The sequence below is a fragment of the Mesocricetus auratus genome, unplaced genomic scaffold (assembly GCF_017639785.1).
Source record: "Mesocricetus auratus isolate SY011 unplaced genomic scaffold, BCM_Maur_2.0 Super-Scaffold_100011, whole genome shotgun sequence".
Lineage (NCBI taxonomy): Eukaryota > Metazoa > Chordata > Mammalia > Rodentia > Cricetidae > Mesocricetus > Mesocricetus auratus.
Window position 1 is genome coordinate 74,729,782 of NW_024429195.1, and position 15,263 is coordinate 74,745,044.

Here is a 15,263-nt window from a genome sequence, read left to right on the forward strand (position 1 = left end):
CCCTCCTCCTGAGCGTCTTTAGGAAATGTCTCCCCTCGGACCTACCTCGGATGCCCTATGTTTGTCTCCACAGCACTGTGCATTTTCCCACTTAGGTTTCTTATTTGGCCCAGTACCCTGCAAGCTCAGAATCCGTGGGGCTGGGGACTGTGCCTGTTTTAAATCATTGTTTCCTAGAGCCCGATAGTGTCTGATGACTAATCCCTGTCGCTTTGCATGAATGACATCCATACATTCCTCTCTCCTCTTCTAGTTTCAAATGCTGGTACAAATGGAAAATTTGATTTCCCAAAAACGCTTCTCCTGGAGCTTATGATAGAAAGGAAAAATATCATTTCTGTGCGTGCTGCTGTGAGATTCACAAAATTGGCTTTTACTTATGAAGAATGGGGATTGTTTGTATCGCTGGCTGGACAGCTCATTCAGTTTCTCCAGGTAACACATGCAGTGCTCTTCATTGGTTTTTTTGTTCTGTTAAGTTGGTGTTAACTTGCTAATGACCTTGTGGGGCATCCGTTTTCAGAAGCAAGATAGTCCCGAATTACAGAGAGCAGAGAAGGATCTGATTCTTCTGCTTGCAGTGGAACCATTGATCAACATAAAGAAAAGCAAAGGCTTGATTTTCCCTCTGGATAGCGATAAGGAGGGGCAGTCCGCTCAAGTTTATCTAAAACATATTGCCTGTCATGGTGAGTCTTTATCGGCATTTTTGAAGAAAAATGCTTTATGTGAGAAAATATGGTCTTTTTTGGGTGAGGTGAGTCAAAACATGCTCAAGGCTTAAGGTTGTGCCCTGCGATTGAGGGTCTGCCAGCGGTGACTGTGGCTGGGAACTGCAGAGTCTGGGAGGGTGGGAGGGCAGAAATAGCTGGGTGTCAGGGTTCCTGGATCTTCTGAGTTCATGCCTGTGATTCTCCACGGCTTTTGACTCAAGAAGGAAGAGCTATGGAGGTGTTACAGAGAGTGGGAGGTGAGCAGGGCTGCTGGGCAAAGGGGATGGGAAGGGCTAAGTGAAGAGAAAGTTCGGTTGTATCCCTTCTCTCCAGCATGCTTTATTTTCCATTCTTGGACTTCAATTAAGCATCATTGTATGCATAACTTAACATCTAGTCTGCTTTTAGATCAGAGACAATTATTTTATCCCTTGTTTCCATGTTTTCCGTGTCCTTAGGGGTGTCACATAGCCACTCACTTGCAGTAAATCATTTGTGCCTGTAGTGATAGACTCTCTTCTTCTATCAGCACCTGACTGAATACCTTTGTACATTTCCCAAACCACCACATTGTAGATTATTGTACTACTGTAAGACCCTTCAGTTTCTCTTTGGACATAGTTGACATACATATTGTGGATTCATAATGAAAACATGAGTCTATTTTAATTGAATCGCAGCTACTGAGGTTAATTGTGACACAAAGACACTTTAGGTAGCTTACTGGCATGATAAACGGTTCAGATACCACTTACTCCATGTGTGTAGACTGTGTTTCTACTCCATGTCTGTAGACTGTGTTTCTACTCCATGTCTGTAGACTGTGTTTCTACTCCATGTCTGTAGACTGTGTTTCGTATTTGATGCTTAGTCATTGGCCTCCTCTCATTGTCCTCTGCCTTTGCCTGCAGAGTCCTGTGTGAGGAGTTGCGGTTACTCAGAAGATATCTTTCATTTGGCAGCGATACTTCATTTCTGTGTTTGCATCCCTAACAAGGTGAGGTAACTCTTGTAAATAAGTCGTAACGGTATGGAAGGAAATGCTTTTTAATAGTCTGGCCTAGCATAAGGCTGGGTTTAAAGCATGTCAGGATCTGTTCCTAAAGTTATTAATTATTTGCTCATTAAGAATACATCATTGGAGCTGGGCGTTGGTGGCGCACGCCTTTAATCCCAGCACTCGGGAGGCAGAGGCAGGCGGATCTCTGGGAGTTCGAGGCCAGGCTGGACCGACAGCCTCCAAAACAGAGAAACCCTGTCTCGTAAAACCAAAAAAAAAAAAAATTAAAAAAAAGAATACATCATTGAGTTGGCTGCTGACCTGGAACTATCAGTTTCTTTTTATTGTCATCATTTTGGGTGTTAATCTACTCCTTTAGGGAAAAGTCCTAGGCTAGCTGTATTTCATCCGATGACGAGGAAACCAGGAAGTGGTTCTGAGGAAGAGTGAATATGTTTAGTGCAGTATGGCCATGGTACTTTTCAGTCCATGGTGACAATGCCTGCTTGCTGTCACTTTTCACATAGTGGACAGAATTTAGAAAAGGCCCATGTGCAGGTGCTTGGGTAAAACCAGTGTCTTAGGCTGACCCCCAGCTCCCGGTTTTTGGATTTAGAAAGAGGGACTCACTGCGTACCTCAGGCTCCTGAGAATCTGTGATCTTGATGCTCCATTCTTCCAGGTGCTAACATTCCAGGAGTGAGACATGATGTAGCAATGCTCTCTCTCTCTCTCTCTCCCTCCCTCCCTCCCTCCCTCCCTCCCTCCCTCCCTCCCTCTCTCTCTCTCCCTCCTCTCTCTCTCTCTCTCTCTCTCTCTCTCTCTCTCTCTCTCTCTCTCTCTCTCTCTCTCTCTCTCCTCTCCCTTTCATTCTTCTTCCCTCTCCCACCCCGGGGCACGGAGGGATTGGCCGCAAGGTCTGACTTGACAAGTGCTCCACCACCAAGCTGCAGCATCCCTGGTCTTCAAGCACTTTTTAAAAAAAAAATTTAAATCCCAGGGTGCCCAGTTTTGAACAGTGGCACCCTTATCTGTTTTCATTCCTTTTGCATATAATATTGGAATTCTCATGACATTCCATTTAAAATGTGGGTGTATGATTATGAGCAGAAACTGTAATTATAAAGTTTTGCATTACTGTTTTCCTAGGAAGATGAAACGCAATAGGCCATTAAAACATGCCCTGTTCTTACAGTATTTCTATTCCTTTTGAAACAGAGTATCTCAGGTAGATTTTTTTTCTCTCTCTCAGTGCCCATGATAGGACATAGGACTGCTTGTAACAAGGGGAGTACTCTATCCCAGAGCTGCCTCCCAGGCTACTTTTGACTTTCGATTCTGAGACAGACTGTCATTAAGTTGCTCAGGCTGGCCTTGGAGCTGAGGTCCTAGACCCAGCCAGGTATTTAATTTTGAAAGACAGGCAGAAAACATAATTATTATAATGGGCGAGCTCGACAGAAGAAAGAAAGAAAAGAAAAAAGAAAGAGAAAGAAAGAAAAAGAAAAACCAAGGCTCAAAAGGGCAAAACCCTTTTGCTTGTGCATTTAAAAAGAAAACATGGCATATCTTAGTTCAGCTCAGCTTAGGCTCAAGTCCAAACACATTTACCAGTGTTGGTGTCTGTACTGTTCCCAAGTGCTGCGGCGAGCTGTGACACACACACACACCAAGGTAAGTCTCAGAGCTTCAGAGAGCCCCACATTTGCTTAGTTTGTCATCAACTTCCTTCACCTCCCAGCTCAGAAAGAAGGCGTCCCCCTTTCTTCTGAGAAGAGCCAGCTAATTAGAAAGGAGGCATGCCCGTTCTGGGTCATGTGCTGATGCCCACATGGGGGTCTGCTCACTTCAGCTTAGCTTCTCTCCATCCTCTGCATGCTGTCCCTGTGCTGTTTCCCCACCCTCCCCTGCATTCTCTCCCCACCCTCTCCCCACCCTCCTCTGCATTCTTTCACCGTTCTGCTCCCCATCTTCCTCTGCATGGTTGCCTGCTCCCCAACTCCCTTTCCCCATCCTGGCTATTACCTCTTCCCTACTCCCTGTCCCCACCCTCCCCTGCATTCTCTCCCCACCCTCTCCCCACCCTCCCCTGCATTCTCTCCCTCCTCCCCCCCTCCCCTGCATTCCCTCCCCACTCCCTGTCTCTCTTCACTTCCCCTGCATCCTCTCACCACTCACCCCTCCACCCTCCTCTGTATTCTTTCCCCACTCCTTCTCTCTCTCCACCCTCCCCTGCATTTTCTCTCTACTCCCTCTCCACCCTCCCCTGCATTCTTTCTTGGCTTGTCAGCAGGCTTTTCCTGCTCCTGTTGCTACTTTACCCTTCACTTCTCCAGTCTGTGTTATTTTAATACAAGAAGTTAGAAAGAGAAAAGAAAACTTTGTCATGTTAGAGAGGATCTTTTGGTTTACAGGCTTGGATGAAAATGTTTCAGATTTTTTTTTCGGTGAACCTAACTGGTTCACAGAGTGAGACTCAGGGAGTCTGATGCTTAGGTGTGAATCCTTCTGTGACTTCCTGGTCATTTGTCTGCAGAGGCTGGGGGGGGGGGCACAAGGGTTCTCTGTGTCTGTTATGGCCATGACAGTGAAGGCACTTACCTTAGTGCACTGATTTGGCAAGGGGTGACAATTTGGGTCCTGTGAATCCCTTGCAGGAGTGTCACCTGACACGCTGAATGCTGTGGATGAACATCTCATCCTCTCACGCACTCATCACGTTTGTTTTCAGGGTGTTCAGCCTGACAAGGATATCGTTGTGGACATAATAACATTCTTATGGCAGAAATGCAAGCTAGGAATTCAAAGGATGAGCATGTCCAGAAACGACTTTGCAAAATATTCTCACAAGATCAGCACTAACAAAGTACGTACGCCCTTTGCTTTCCTTTCACATGAGTTTTTAAGTTTGTTTTTTTAAATTCAAGTCGAGTGCACATTTCCCCTCTGGGTCCTTCCTATGGTCTACCTGTAACTCCCATCCTTTGGAGATGTGTGCGGTAGGAAGCCGGTCTTTGTAGTGCTTACTGAGCCTTTCTAGGAATGTCTGCTGCTGTGCCCTGACCCAGTTTGGTTTCAAAGAGTGGAAAACTGTTTTCTTTCTAAAGGAAGGAACAAATGCAATATATCTACTCCATATGAGCTTGGATAACGTTCATCAAGAAGAGTAAGAATAGAGTACCAATAAGTCAGGAGGACCAGGGTGCTTTTCTTTCTTCGATAATATACATTAGAGTGCTCCTCAATAATATGTATTACTTAACAGAGCTGTCCCCTCCCATTGGAAGGAGAAAGTGGAGGATTTGAGCATTATAAAACTGGGAACTTAGATGAAATATTTAGTGATAAATGTTTTATTTTTAGTGTGCCTGAGCTTCCTACAATTAATTGTACTGATCTAACATTTTGGTCATGTTCCCTATTAAGTAATGATGTGGGTAGTAGCTAAATACTGTTTCATCATAGGGCTCAGAGAATGCTGGCTGGTTCGTATGCTATGCTTTTGGGATACAGTCAAGAGAGTCAATTTCTGAGCACCTAGGGTGGGGCCAGAAACACCTGCCCACTTGACTGACTTTGTACTTTGACAGTACAGTGACTATTGACGATACAGAAAAATAACATCATAAAGTTTCCGTGGCAGCTACGGGCAAGCACATTTTAAGCAGGTGCATTTACAGATTTTTGCAAACACATTTATTGTTAAATATTTCATTAAAGCCACTTTATGTTGTTTGTAATTAAACATGAATGAAGAAATTAATAAGGAAGCCTATGTAACACTTGGTTGTAGTAAGGAGAGGATCAAAGGTATACAATATACTTTTAATTTATTTTAATTGACATTTTCTTTTTGTAGTGGGTTTATCTCCTGTGGCAGATAAGTGAAGTGATTCACTGCTATCAATTGGAAGATTTGGACATTGTGATGGTGGCAGAGGTCACATTACGATTAAGTGAAATATTAGAGTCTTTGGGAAACCCGAAAAGAAAATTCAGAAAATCTGCAGGTAAATGTTAGATGAAATGCATGATGGGATTGTAAGTGTGTGCATAGACAAATTGGCGATGTGAGCATAAATTAGAATACAGGACAGCTGCCATTAGCAGGAGGTAGGCGTGCCGTTATTGGGCTTCGTTGATGATTTGTTGTGAGAGAGATGATAGTGCAGGTTTATCCAGGCCCACAGAAGGCAAGGTTAGATGCGCTTTGGTTTCATGGTGAACAGGGCCTTTCCCTCATCTGCACACCCCACTCCATTCCTCTTTTGCAATTCCCATTTCTCTTCCTTCCTTTCTCACTCCGCTTTCATGATTTTCCTCATTCGTTTCTCAGCAAACGCTTCATGAATGAAGAAAACACGTCTGTGTGCTGCTGCCTTCTGGGCCCTCACCACACTGCCTGACACAAAGAAATACTCTCCAATAAGTGCTCATGGGAGAAGCGATGGTGTCCCATCGTTATCATCTCATTCCTAATTTGCTGTCACTGCTGCTCCTCAGGGCTGGAAAATGGAGCCCGAATTCCCTCTTCAGAATTTTCATAGTATCCAGTAGGATAAGTAGCCTTTGTTTTTGTTTTCAGTGAGATGAGGTCTCAGTTAGCCTGGGCTGGCCTTGAACTGGCTGTGCAGCGGTCAACTTGAACTACTGATCCTTTTGCCCCCAGTGTTGGGGTTGCAAACCTGTGTCACCATTCCTGGATCACTTTCCCACCTCTCCACACTCCGTGGTTTCCTTTTCTAAGCTCTTTGTTTTATATTTGCTATTTTATTATTTCCTTAGCTTATGATTCTAAAAAATATTTTCTGTCTTTTCTACAGCCAAGAGATATTTTCTAGATTATCTGTTACTGGAAGTGGAAAGTCAAAATGATCCCATCTTTAAAAGTCTGTTTCTTATTCACTTTTATTGTTTCATGCACAAGTTAATTTGGAAGATAATTGTTTTATGCTGTTTGCACATAATCAGGCTAAATACAACCCAAGATGTTTATTCTTTGTTAAGATGTTGCCATCAATATTGGAATATTGCCTACTTGTGAATTAATATGTTGGTTAGTTGGAATTATTAAATATATTTTTAAAATAGGAAATGTAGTGTTGCCTTCAAATATTTATAATTTGAAAACAGTTTGGACTGATTTCTCTGGTATTTGTCTAAGTCCATAAGGTTCTGCTGCCCTTTCTTTTTTCTTTTTTTCTTTTTTTTTTGGTTTTTATGAGACAGGGTTTCTCTGTATTGTTTTGGAGGCTGTCGGTCCAGCCTAGCCTCGAACTCACAGAGATCCGCCTGCCTCTCCCTCCCGAGTGCTGGGATTAAAGGCATGTGCCACCACCGCCCGGCTCTGCTGCCCTTTTAAAGGGACTGAGTAGAACACAGGGTGATGAGCCATGACTACCGTCCGGCCAACACCTTGTTGAGAAACAAAATTCTTGAGTTCTTTTTAAAGATTATGTTATATCAAGCTCAGATTAGAAATGAGGGGACACTTATCTTTGCAACAGATAGAGACAACTACAGAGAGCCACAACCAATCAATATGCAGAGTTGTAGACCCAATCCCAGTGGATACCTCTATAAAACACTCCAGTGCCTAAGACTCAAGGAACATTGCAAAGATGAGGTGGGAAGAAAGAGGGTCAGAGACTTTGCTGTGAGATTGTGTCCCCTATTAACATCAGAAGCTGCTGTGCACATAGGAGCTGGACAACAACACCAATGACATACCAAGCTGCATGAGAGAAAGCCCATGTGTCATTAGCTATACACAAGAATAACAGGCAACTGAGGAAAGATGGGAGCAGGAGAGATGGCTCTCCCCAGGGAAGAGCACACAAATTGGTTGTCTGATGGCAAACAATTATCCCTGAAAATATACATATAGGTAACATATGGACTCAGCATGGTATATTTGGGAATATATATGTATATATGAATGCATATATGCATTCTATATAATTGATGAAAAAAGAGGCCATTAGTTTGAAGGAGATCACAGATGGGCACATGGAAGAGTTGGAGGGAGGAAAAGGAAGGAGAAATGTTGTTATTAAAACTGAATGAAAAATGATAATAAAAATATTCTGTGGGCTGCAAAAAAAGATTATGTTATATAAGTAAAGCTTATGTAAGTATGCAAAAGAAACATTTTGATATCTTGTCAAATTCTGATGACGAGTCATTTCTAAGATCACTAAAAAAAGATACTGATTTGGTAGGTAGTTTAATGGTCAGGATTCACTCTGGTATTTCCATTTTGTCTTCCCTCTCGTCCTTCTGTATTTCCCTTTGCTCTTTTCTTCGGTTTTGCTCTCTCTTCTTCCTCATCTTTCTCTTTTCCCTCACTTCCTTGCCTTTTCAGATTCGTCTTCAAGAAAAGGGACCGAGGAGTTCCCTGGGACTCCAAAAGGGATTCCCGAAGTCCTTCCAATATTAAAGGTACTGCAATATATTATGGAAAACATGGTTAAAATGTGAATTTTTATTTTCAATATCAAACTTATAAATGTAGAGTGGTTCATTGTAGAAGTATCTCCAAGGGTTGAAGCTTTAAGAATTTCTGTTGCTGTGTGTACTGGTCACTATAGAGATGTCCTCCCATTTGGTCACTACAGAGATGTCCTCCCATTTGGTCACTATAGAGATGTCCTCCCATTTGGTCACTACAGAGATGTCCTCCCATTTGGTCACTACAGAGATGTCCTCCTATTTGGTCACTACGGAGATGTCCTCCTATTTGGTCACTACAGAGATGTCCTCCCATTTGGTCACTATAGAGATGTCCTCCCATTTGGTCACTACAGAGATGTCCTCCCATTTGGTCACTACAGAGATGTCCTCCCATTTGGTCACTATGGAGATGTCCTCCCATTTGGTCACTATAGAGATGTCCTCCTATTTGGTCACTACAGAGATGTCCTCCTATTTGGTCACTATAGAGATGTCCTCCCATTTGGTCACTATGGAGATGTCCTCCCATTTGGTCTTTCCTTTGGAACAGGTACTACCAGTTCTAAATGAAAGTTGAACACAGAAACCTAGCAGTCTTTATGTGTGCGCCTGTGTGTGGGTTTGTACACATGAATACAATTTCCGCAGAATTTAACATTCCGGTGGATGTTAAATCTCCGGAGCTAGAGTTACACAGTTGTGAGTCACTGGAGAAGGGAGGTGTTGGAATTAAACTCAGGTCCTTTGAGAGCAGTGTGTGCCCTTAGCCACTGGGAGTCTTTCTGTTATACTACCACATTTGTTTGACTGTGTCCTGAGTCAGGGATTTAAAGTATGGGGGTGCTAGCTCAGGCTGAATGAGAATTGAAATGCACCAAGGAAGCTGATGGCACTCAGGAGTGCTGAGTCGGCTTCGTCTTGAAGGAGAAGGGTAGGAAGCTACCCGGCTGTTTCTCACTGTTTGCTTTTCTTACAATGTTTGGGTTACTTCTATACAAGGAATTACTGTCTAGATCTGAATGGAGCCACCCCACGTAACAGCCAGTATCCATTTGTTTGGAGGCAGCTTCCAGAGCAATGTGTGTAGGCTGTCCTCTGTGATTCTGGTCCCGTGCTTCACCAACAGAAGTCATGGCAAACATCCTTGGGTGATCTTAGTTAAACACCACAGCTTCCTTTGCTGTGGGATTCCCCAGAGCCTCTTTGCCTATAAGCTGTGTAATTTTCTAAGGAGATGTAGGATACCATGTTTCATCATTTGAGAATAAACCACTTTTTACTCATTGTGGAGCATTTACTCAGGCTCCCTGTATTTTATGGAAGACTTTAAAAATGTTTCCCTAGAGAGGAAGTCAGTGAATATTTTGATTTGTCTGATAAACTGTAGACTAAGTTATGAAAATTTTATTGACATTGGGGGTGTTTAATAATACACAAAACGAAAGGATACACCTTTGCTGTCTTGACATCCTGTGTTATTTTCCTATGCCCTCATGCCCTCTTTCAGTTTATCATACATATTTTGAGACAGGTTTTCTCTGCATAACAGCTCTAGCTGTCTTGGAACTCATTCTATAAACCAGGCTGACCTCAACTTACAGGGATCTGCCTGCCTCTGTCTCTTGAGTGCTGAGATTAAAGGCATGCACCACCACTGCCCAGTTCATATTTTTTAACATGTAGCATTCTGTTGCTTTTTGTGATACTATTTTGGCAGCACCTGCCCTGTTTTCTGCTATTAGTCCTCCTCACTGAACCAGCGCCCATAAACCCAAAGAGGTAGGAATGTTTGGTTGGAACCCCTGTTCGATGCTACACAAGATGAGAAACCCCAGCCACCCTCTTCTGCCAACCCTGCCCACACTCAGAAAACTCTGAACAAAGGAATTGTGCCAGTATCCTAGTTCTGCATTTCTGGCAGCCAATGTAACCTGCTGTTCTGACATGGCCAGACCACTCAAGTACCTATGCAGGGACTTAGCTTTTGACTGTACTTGGGCATAGTCCCAACTCCTGGCTGACACATCATCACCCCTCCATAAAGTTTATAAAACCTCCCTATCTTAGCCTGGGCATTCAGTTTCCCTGGCCCCCTTCTTTGGGACCCATGGACCCAGCAGCAAATAAACCTACATTTATCTGCTTTTAATCTGGCCTGATCTGGCTTGACACATTGGCAGAAACATATTAGCTGAGGCCAGAGATCAACATTATATGTTGTTCCATCGGTGAAACCTGCTTAAAAATGTTTAGTGTGTGTGTGTGTGTGTGTGTGTGTGTGTGTGTGTGTGTGTGTGTGTGTGTGTAGGCATGCACCATGGAGCATATGTGGAGGTCAGGGGAAATCTTGTGGGAGTTGGTTCTCTCCTTCCACAATGCGGGTCCTGGGGATTGCACTCAGGTTGTCAGCTTGGCTGCAAGTTCATTACTGAGCCATCTCACCAGCCCTACAAGTACTCAATTTAAAACTTTGATTTCATCTTTCTGCCACACTCAGTGTAATCAGTAAATCCTAGGAACCTTGATACCAAACAGCTATTGTAAAAGGGGTGGTTATGAATTTACCTTCTCAAATGAACATTCATTTTCTAATTACAAGGTCCAGGGGTACACATTTGAATTCTTTATCTTTAATTGCATCTTATGGAGAGAGCTAGATTTAAGAAATCTCACACTGGGAACAGAAACTGGTTTGCTCAAGGGGCAGATAAGACATAATAGTCCAACAGTGGTTTGTCTAGGGCTCCCTTGCAGTGCTTACACAATATGCTGTTCTCGTTTTCCACTCCAGACACAATCAATCATAATTTCAACTCAGGTAGGTTCTTGAGGACACTAGAGTTTGAGAATCACGGGTTCAGTGGGCTAGTTCTCATTCTCCAGGAAGTGATGGGGGGAGGCCCAGGAACCCGGATGGAAATTATAAAGGGCTTGACTTTTTGCCTTGAACTTTTCTACCAACTAAAGCCACTAAATAAAATGAGTTTCTTAGTTGTCAATTTCTTACAACAAAGAATCCAAAGGCTATCGATGAGCTATTGCTATTGCTATTGGGGTCAGAAAAATGTGTCCCTTGCCCCAAGTAGCTTACTGCAATGTCCTGAGAAATTGCCAATGTCCTGTGGAATTGTCTGTGATAATGAAGGTGTGAATGACAGGTGTCAACACTGTGTAGTTCACAGCCTGCTCAGCAGTAGTGATATTTGGTGGCTGGAGTACAGGCAATTCACTGGTATGTCCCTGAGCCTAGCATTTGTTTTAGACAGACTTACCATTGAGTCTTCATTAGGAGGTTGACTGTATGAACCTGAATGAATTATGTGATCTGTTCAAGTGTCTTTGTCTGTGAAATTATAATTGTGCCTGTTCTGCTGGGTTGTTACCCTGTATAATTGACATATTGATGACACTTTGGAACAAGATACCTTGTGTATGTTAGTTGTTTATGTTTCAGTGGCGTTCTGATCTAAGCTTACATCCACATGGAAGGGAATTACTGTAGGAGAGTCTGAGATTCATGTTTTCACTTAGCAATTTTTAGGTGAGAAAAATTATTTTTCTTGCATACATAAAAAGTGCTGCATGAAAAATATAAGGCGTACCCATTGTGATGACATGATTTAAAACAATTTCAAACTTTTGCAGAATATATAGCATCCATTCAACAAATGGATTGGTTATAAAACAATGGCAGCTAGTGAGTATCTGCCTTCCAGAGCCCTGGCAGCTAAAATATTATGAAGTGTAATTATCCCTGTATGGCAAGCAAGTTTTAATTTAGTGTTGGTTATGGTGTTGAAGGCAAGATATACATAATGGTGATGGGGAAGATAATAACAGAATGTGACTGTGTATTTGGTCTTTGAAAATTTTTGGTGTCATAAAGGTATTCCCAGGGTTGGGTCAGTAGCTCAGACACACAGACACACAGACACACACAGACACACACACACAGACAGAGACATACAGAGGCACATACAGAGACACAGGCACAGACACACACAGACACACACACACATAGACCCAGGCACACAGACACATAGACACACAGACATAGACACACACACAGACACACACACAGACATAGACACACACACAGACACAGACACACACAGACATAGACACACACACAGACATAGACACACACACAGATACAGGCACACATATAGACACAGGCACAGACACGCAGACACATAGACAGACACACACATAGACACAGACACAGACACACACAGACATAGACGCACACAGACATAGACACACACAGACATAGACACACATACAGACATAGACACACATACAGACATAGACACACATAGACATAGACGCACACAGACATAGACACACAGAGACAACAGACATACACACACAGACACAAACACAGATATACACACACAGATACATACACATAGACACACAGACACAGACATAGACACAGACACACACACACACACACACACATGCACACACATCCTTAGTGACCTCTGTTCCTTGCTAAACAACAACCTATTTGACTTAAACATTTCCCTTTTGGAAGATACATTGACATTTTGGACAGAATTGAATAGGTATCTTCTAGAACATTGCAAAATTCACAAGAAAGTAAGGAAAATTCTAGAGGCCAAAACAGAAACAGGAAGTGGAAACCAGCATGGCGAGCTTGCAGGTGGGTGCTGCAGCGGGTTGCTGGCATAGTTACAAGCAAGCATAGATTTTTAAAAAAATAGCTATCTAAGGGAAGGAGATAAAACTTCGGCTCATGAAAGATGGAGTTGGCATTCAGCCTCTCCATAAAGTTAGAACTTACAAAAGACTGTATCTTAGAAAAAATATAAAAGTATATTAGAAAAAAACACCAGTTTTATAGGGAGATATCTCAGGCTCAGTCCTGAGAGGGAGTGAGTTGGAGAAAGTCTCTCACCCCAATGATTTGCAGCTGTGGCTGTATCCTCAAGCCGATTTGTTATTTGAACCTGTAACTTGAGGGGTTGGAAGCCTCCCTGAGCCTGTGACTTTTGGTGGAGAGAGGTATGTTGAATGACTGTATGTGATCAAATTGTTTATATTCCAGGAAGTAAGGCTGATTCACCATTAGCATCCATAATGCAGTGTAGTGCATTCTCACATTAAAGAGAAGGAAAAACATATGGCCATATCAGTCTACAATGATGAAAATGAAGCATTTGACAAAACCAATGGCCAACCTTTCAAAACATAACTTTTAACAGCTGGAAATAGAAGGACTCTTACTGAATAAAGCATATTATCCAAAGACTGTCAATTAATGTTATAGCTATGGTACTAGATTAAAAACGGTCCCTTTATTCTGATAGAACTACATTCGGGTAGCCACCACTTTTCTATTCAACATGTTTTAGAATTCTTAGGCAGATGAAAACTGAACCAGGAAAAAGAAAGAAACAGTAAAGACCATACAGGAAGTGGTAATTTGGTTTCAATCACAGACTCAACTCATTGCAGGGCGTTTGGTTATGGCAGTCTACATGTCCACCAGCACATTCATGAATAATGGCAACATGCTCTTCAGAATGGCTCCTGTCATTCTACAGATGCAAGTCAGCTGGGTATCCTTGTATTTCCTGTCTGTAGGACAGTCACCCTTGGATGACAGGGGACTCCTGGAACTGTGTTTGCAGCATGTCACTTCTGTGGTCCTAGGTGGCTACTCTTCTAATGAGGAGCATTTGACTGACTTTGTAATGAGAGGCAGAAGGAAGATGGGAACTTGCCAGCCATATTGAGCAAGATCTTGAGATCCACCCAGACCACTGTAGTGGATGCTGGAGGTTATTGTCAGCTACCTCCTGGGTTCCCCGAGTCACAGAGACTCCCAGGAAGCTCTTGAGAATGGCAGGGAGCTACCTTCTCACCAACAGTTGAATCACAGGAACTCCTTTCTGATTGGGGTACTTAGAGGGCTCCTGTGGCATAGCCACACTCTGCCTGAGCCACTAAGGTACCAACACCAGTCTGAGGCTGTGGTCAAGAGAAAAGAGTATCCAGAAGGATTTTATGATGGAGAAATGAAAAAGCATTTAAAAATTAAAAGGTGATATTATATATTGGTCAAGGCACATGGATGATGAGAGTGGTAAAAAAAAATCAGGTAACACAAATGAATGATAAAAGAAAGATTCAGGGAAAGTGGCTCCTGGTTGGGGCAGTGAGGCAGAGTGACTCTGTGGATGGTACCCAGGGGGCTTTGGTTTTATTCACATGTGTAAAGATGCAGAGAGGAGCATTTGGACATGGCAGCTTGTCCTTTGTTTTGTACTAGTCTCCCCATGAGAATAATGATGCTACAAAGATGTGTAGACTTTGAAAATCATTCCGTGTTGTTTTTCTATGAACACAAAGTCTAAATTTCCAGCTCTGAGGTTCTGAGATTTACAAGAGTAGTAAGTTTTCAAATTAAGTGCATGAAAGAATAGCTAAACTTAAAAAAAACAACCAAAACAAACAAACAAACAAGAATAGCTAAACTAATGTGAACTCCATATTTAACATTTATCTGTGTGTTTGGTACAACTAGAATTTTAAAGACAATGGCTAGAACTGAAAAGTTCATTTGTGAAAGTTTGTTTTTGGAAAATGGTGAAATATAGTATTTTCATCTGCATTGACAGTACTCAGTTTAGTTGAAGCTAAACATATTTAGTAAGATACAGAGCATGGCTGATGTTGGACAGATCAAGTTTCTGCTCTTTGGTTGTGAGTAATTATTAAAAAGTTTCCGCTTTTCCTTTTTGCTTATAAAATGACTCTAGCGAGCTCCCGTGGAACAGGTGTTTTATGCATATGAACTCCTGGATAAATCAATCGCTGGGATGAACTGGAATTGCATGCTAACTACTTTGTCAGATGGCTCCTCTGTAATTGACCATTGCTATGTCAAGGTAAGAGTGGGCAATCTCGCATCAGGTCGATGGTTCCCTTAGGTAGGAGAAGAGCCGGCTTTTCAAGGAGGTATGTAACATGTGGTTTCCTCTCATAGGCCAGAAGTAGCTCTTCCCAGAAGAAATCAAGGCAAGCAGGTGTCTTTGAGTTTGTCAGTGAGAAGGACACTCTAAGAGAAC

At 42.5% G+C, this 15,263-nt stretch overlaps 1 protein-coding gene across 1 annotated transcript in view; it reads left to right on the forward strand.

Annotated features, from left to right (window-relative positions):
* Cfap54 (cilia and flagella associated protein 54) overlaps window positions 1–15,263 on the forward strand; it is a 290,811-nt gene that overhangs the window by 42,225 nt on the left and 233,323 nt on the right. The window contains exons 10-16 of the mRNA XM_040755053.1: window positions 254–435; window positions 524–689; window positions 1,625–1,710; window positions 4,445–4,579; window positions 5,573–5,723; window positions 8,078–8,154; window positions 14,955–15,083. Of these exons, the coding sequence (XP_040610987.1) occupies window positions 254–435; window positions 524–689; window positions 1,625–1,710; window positions 4,445–4,579; window positions 5,573–5,723; window positions 8,078–8,154; window positions 14,955–15,083 (926 nt within the window). The remainder of the gene's footprint in view (window positions 1–253; window positions 436–523; window positions 690–1,624; window positions 1,711–4,444; window positions 4,580–5,572; window positions 5,724–8,077; window positions 8,155–14,954; window positions 15,084–15,263) is intronic.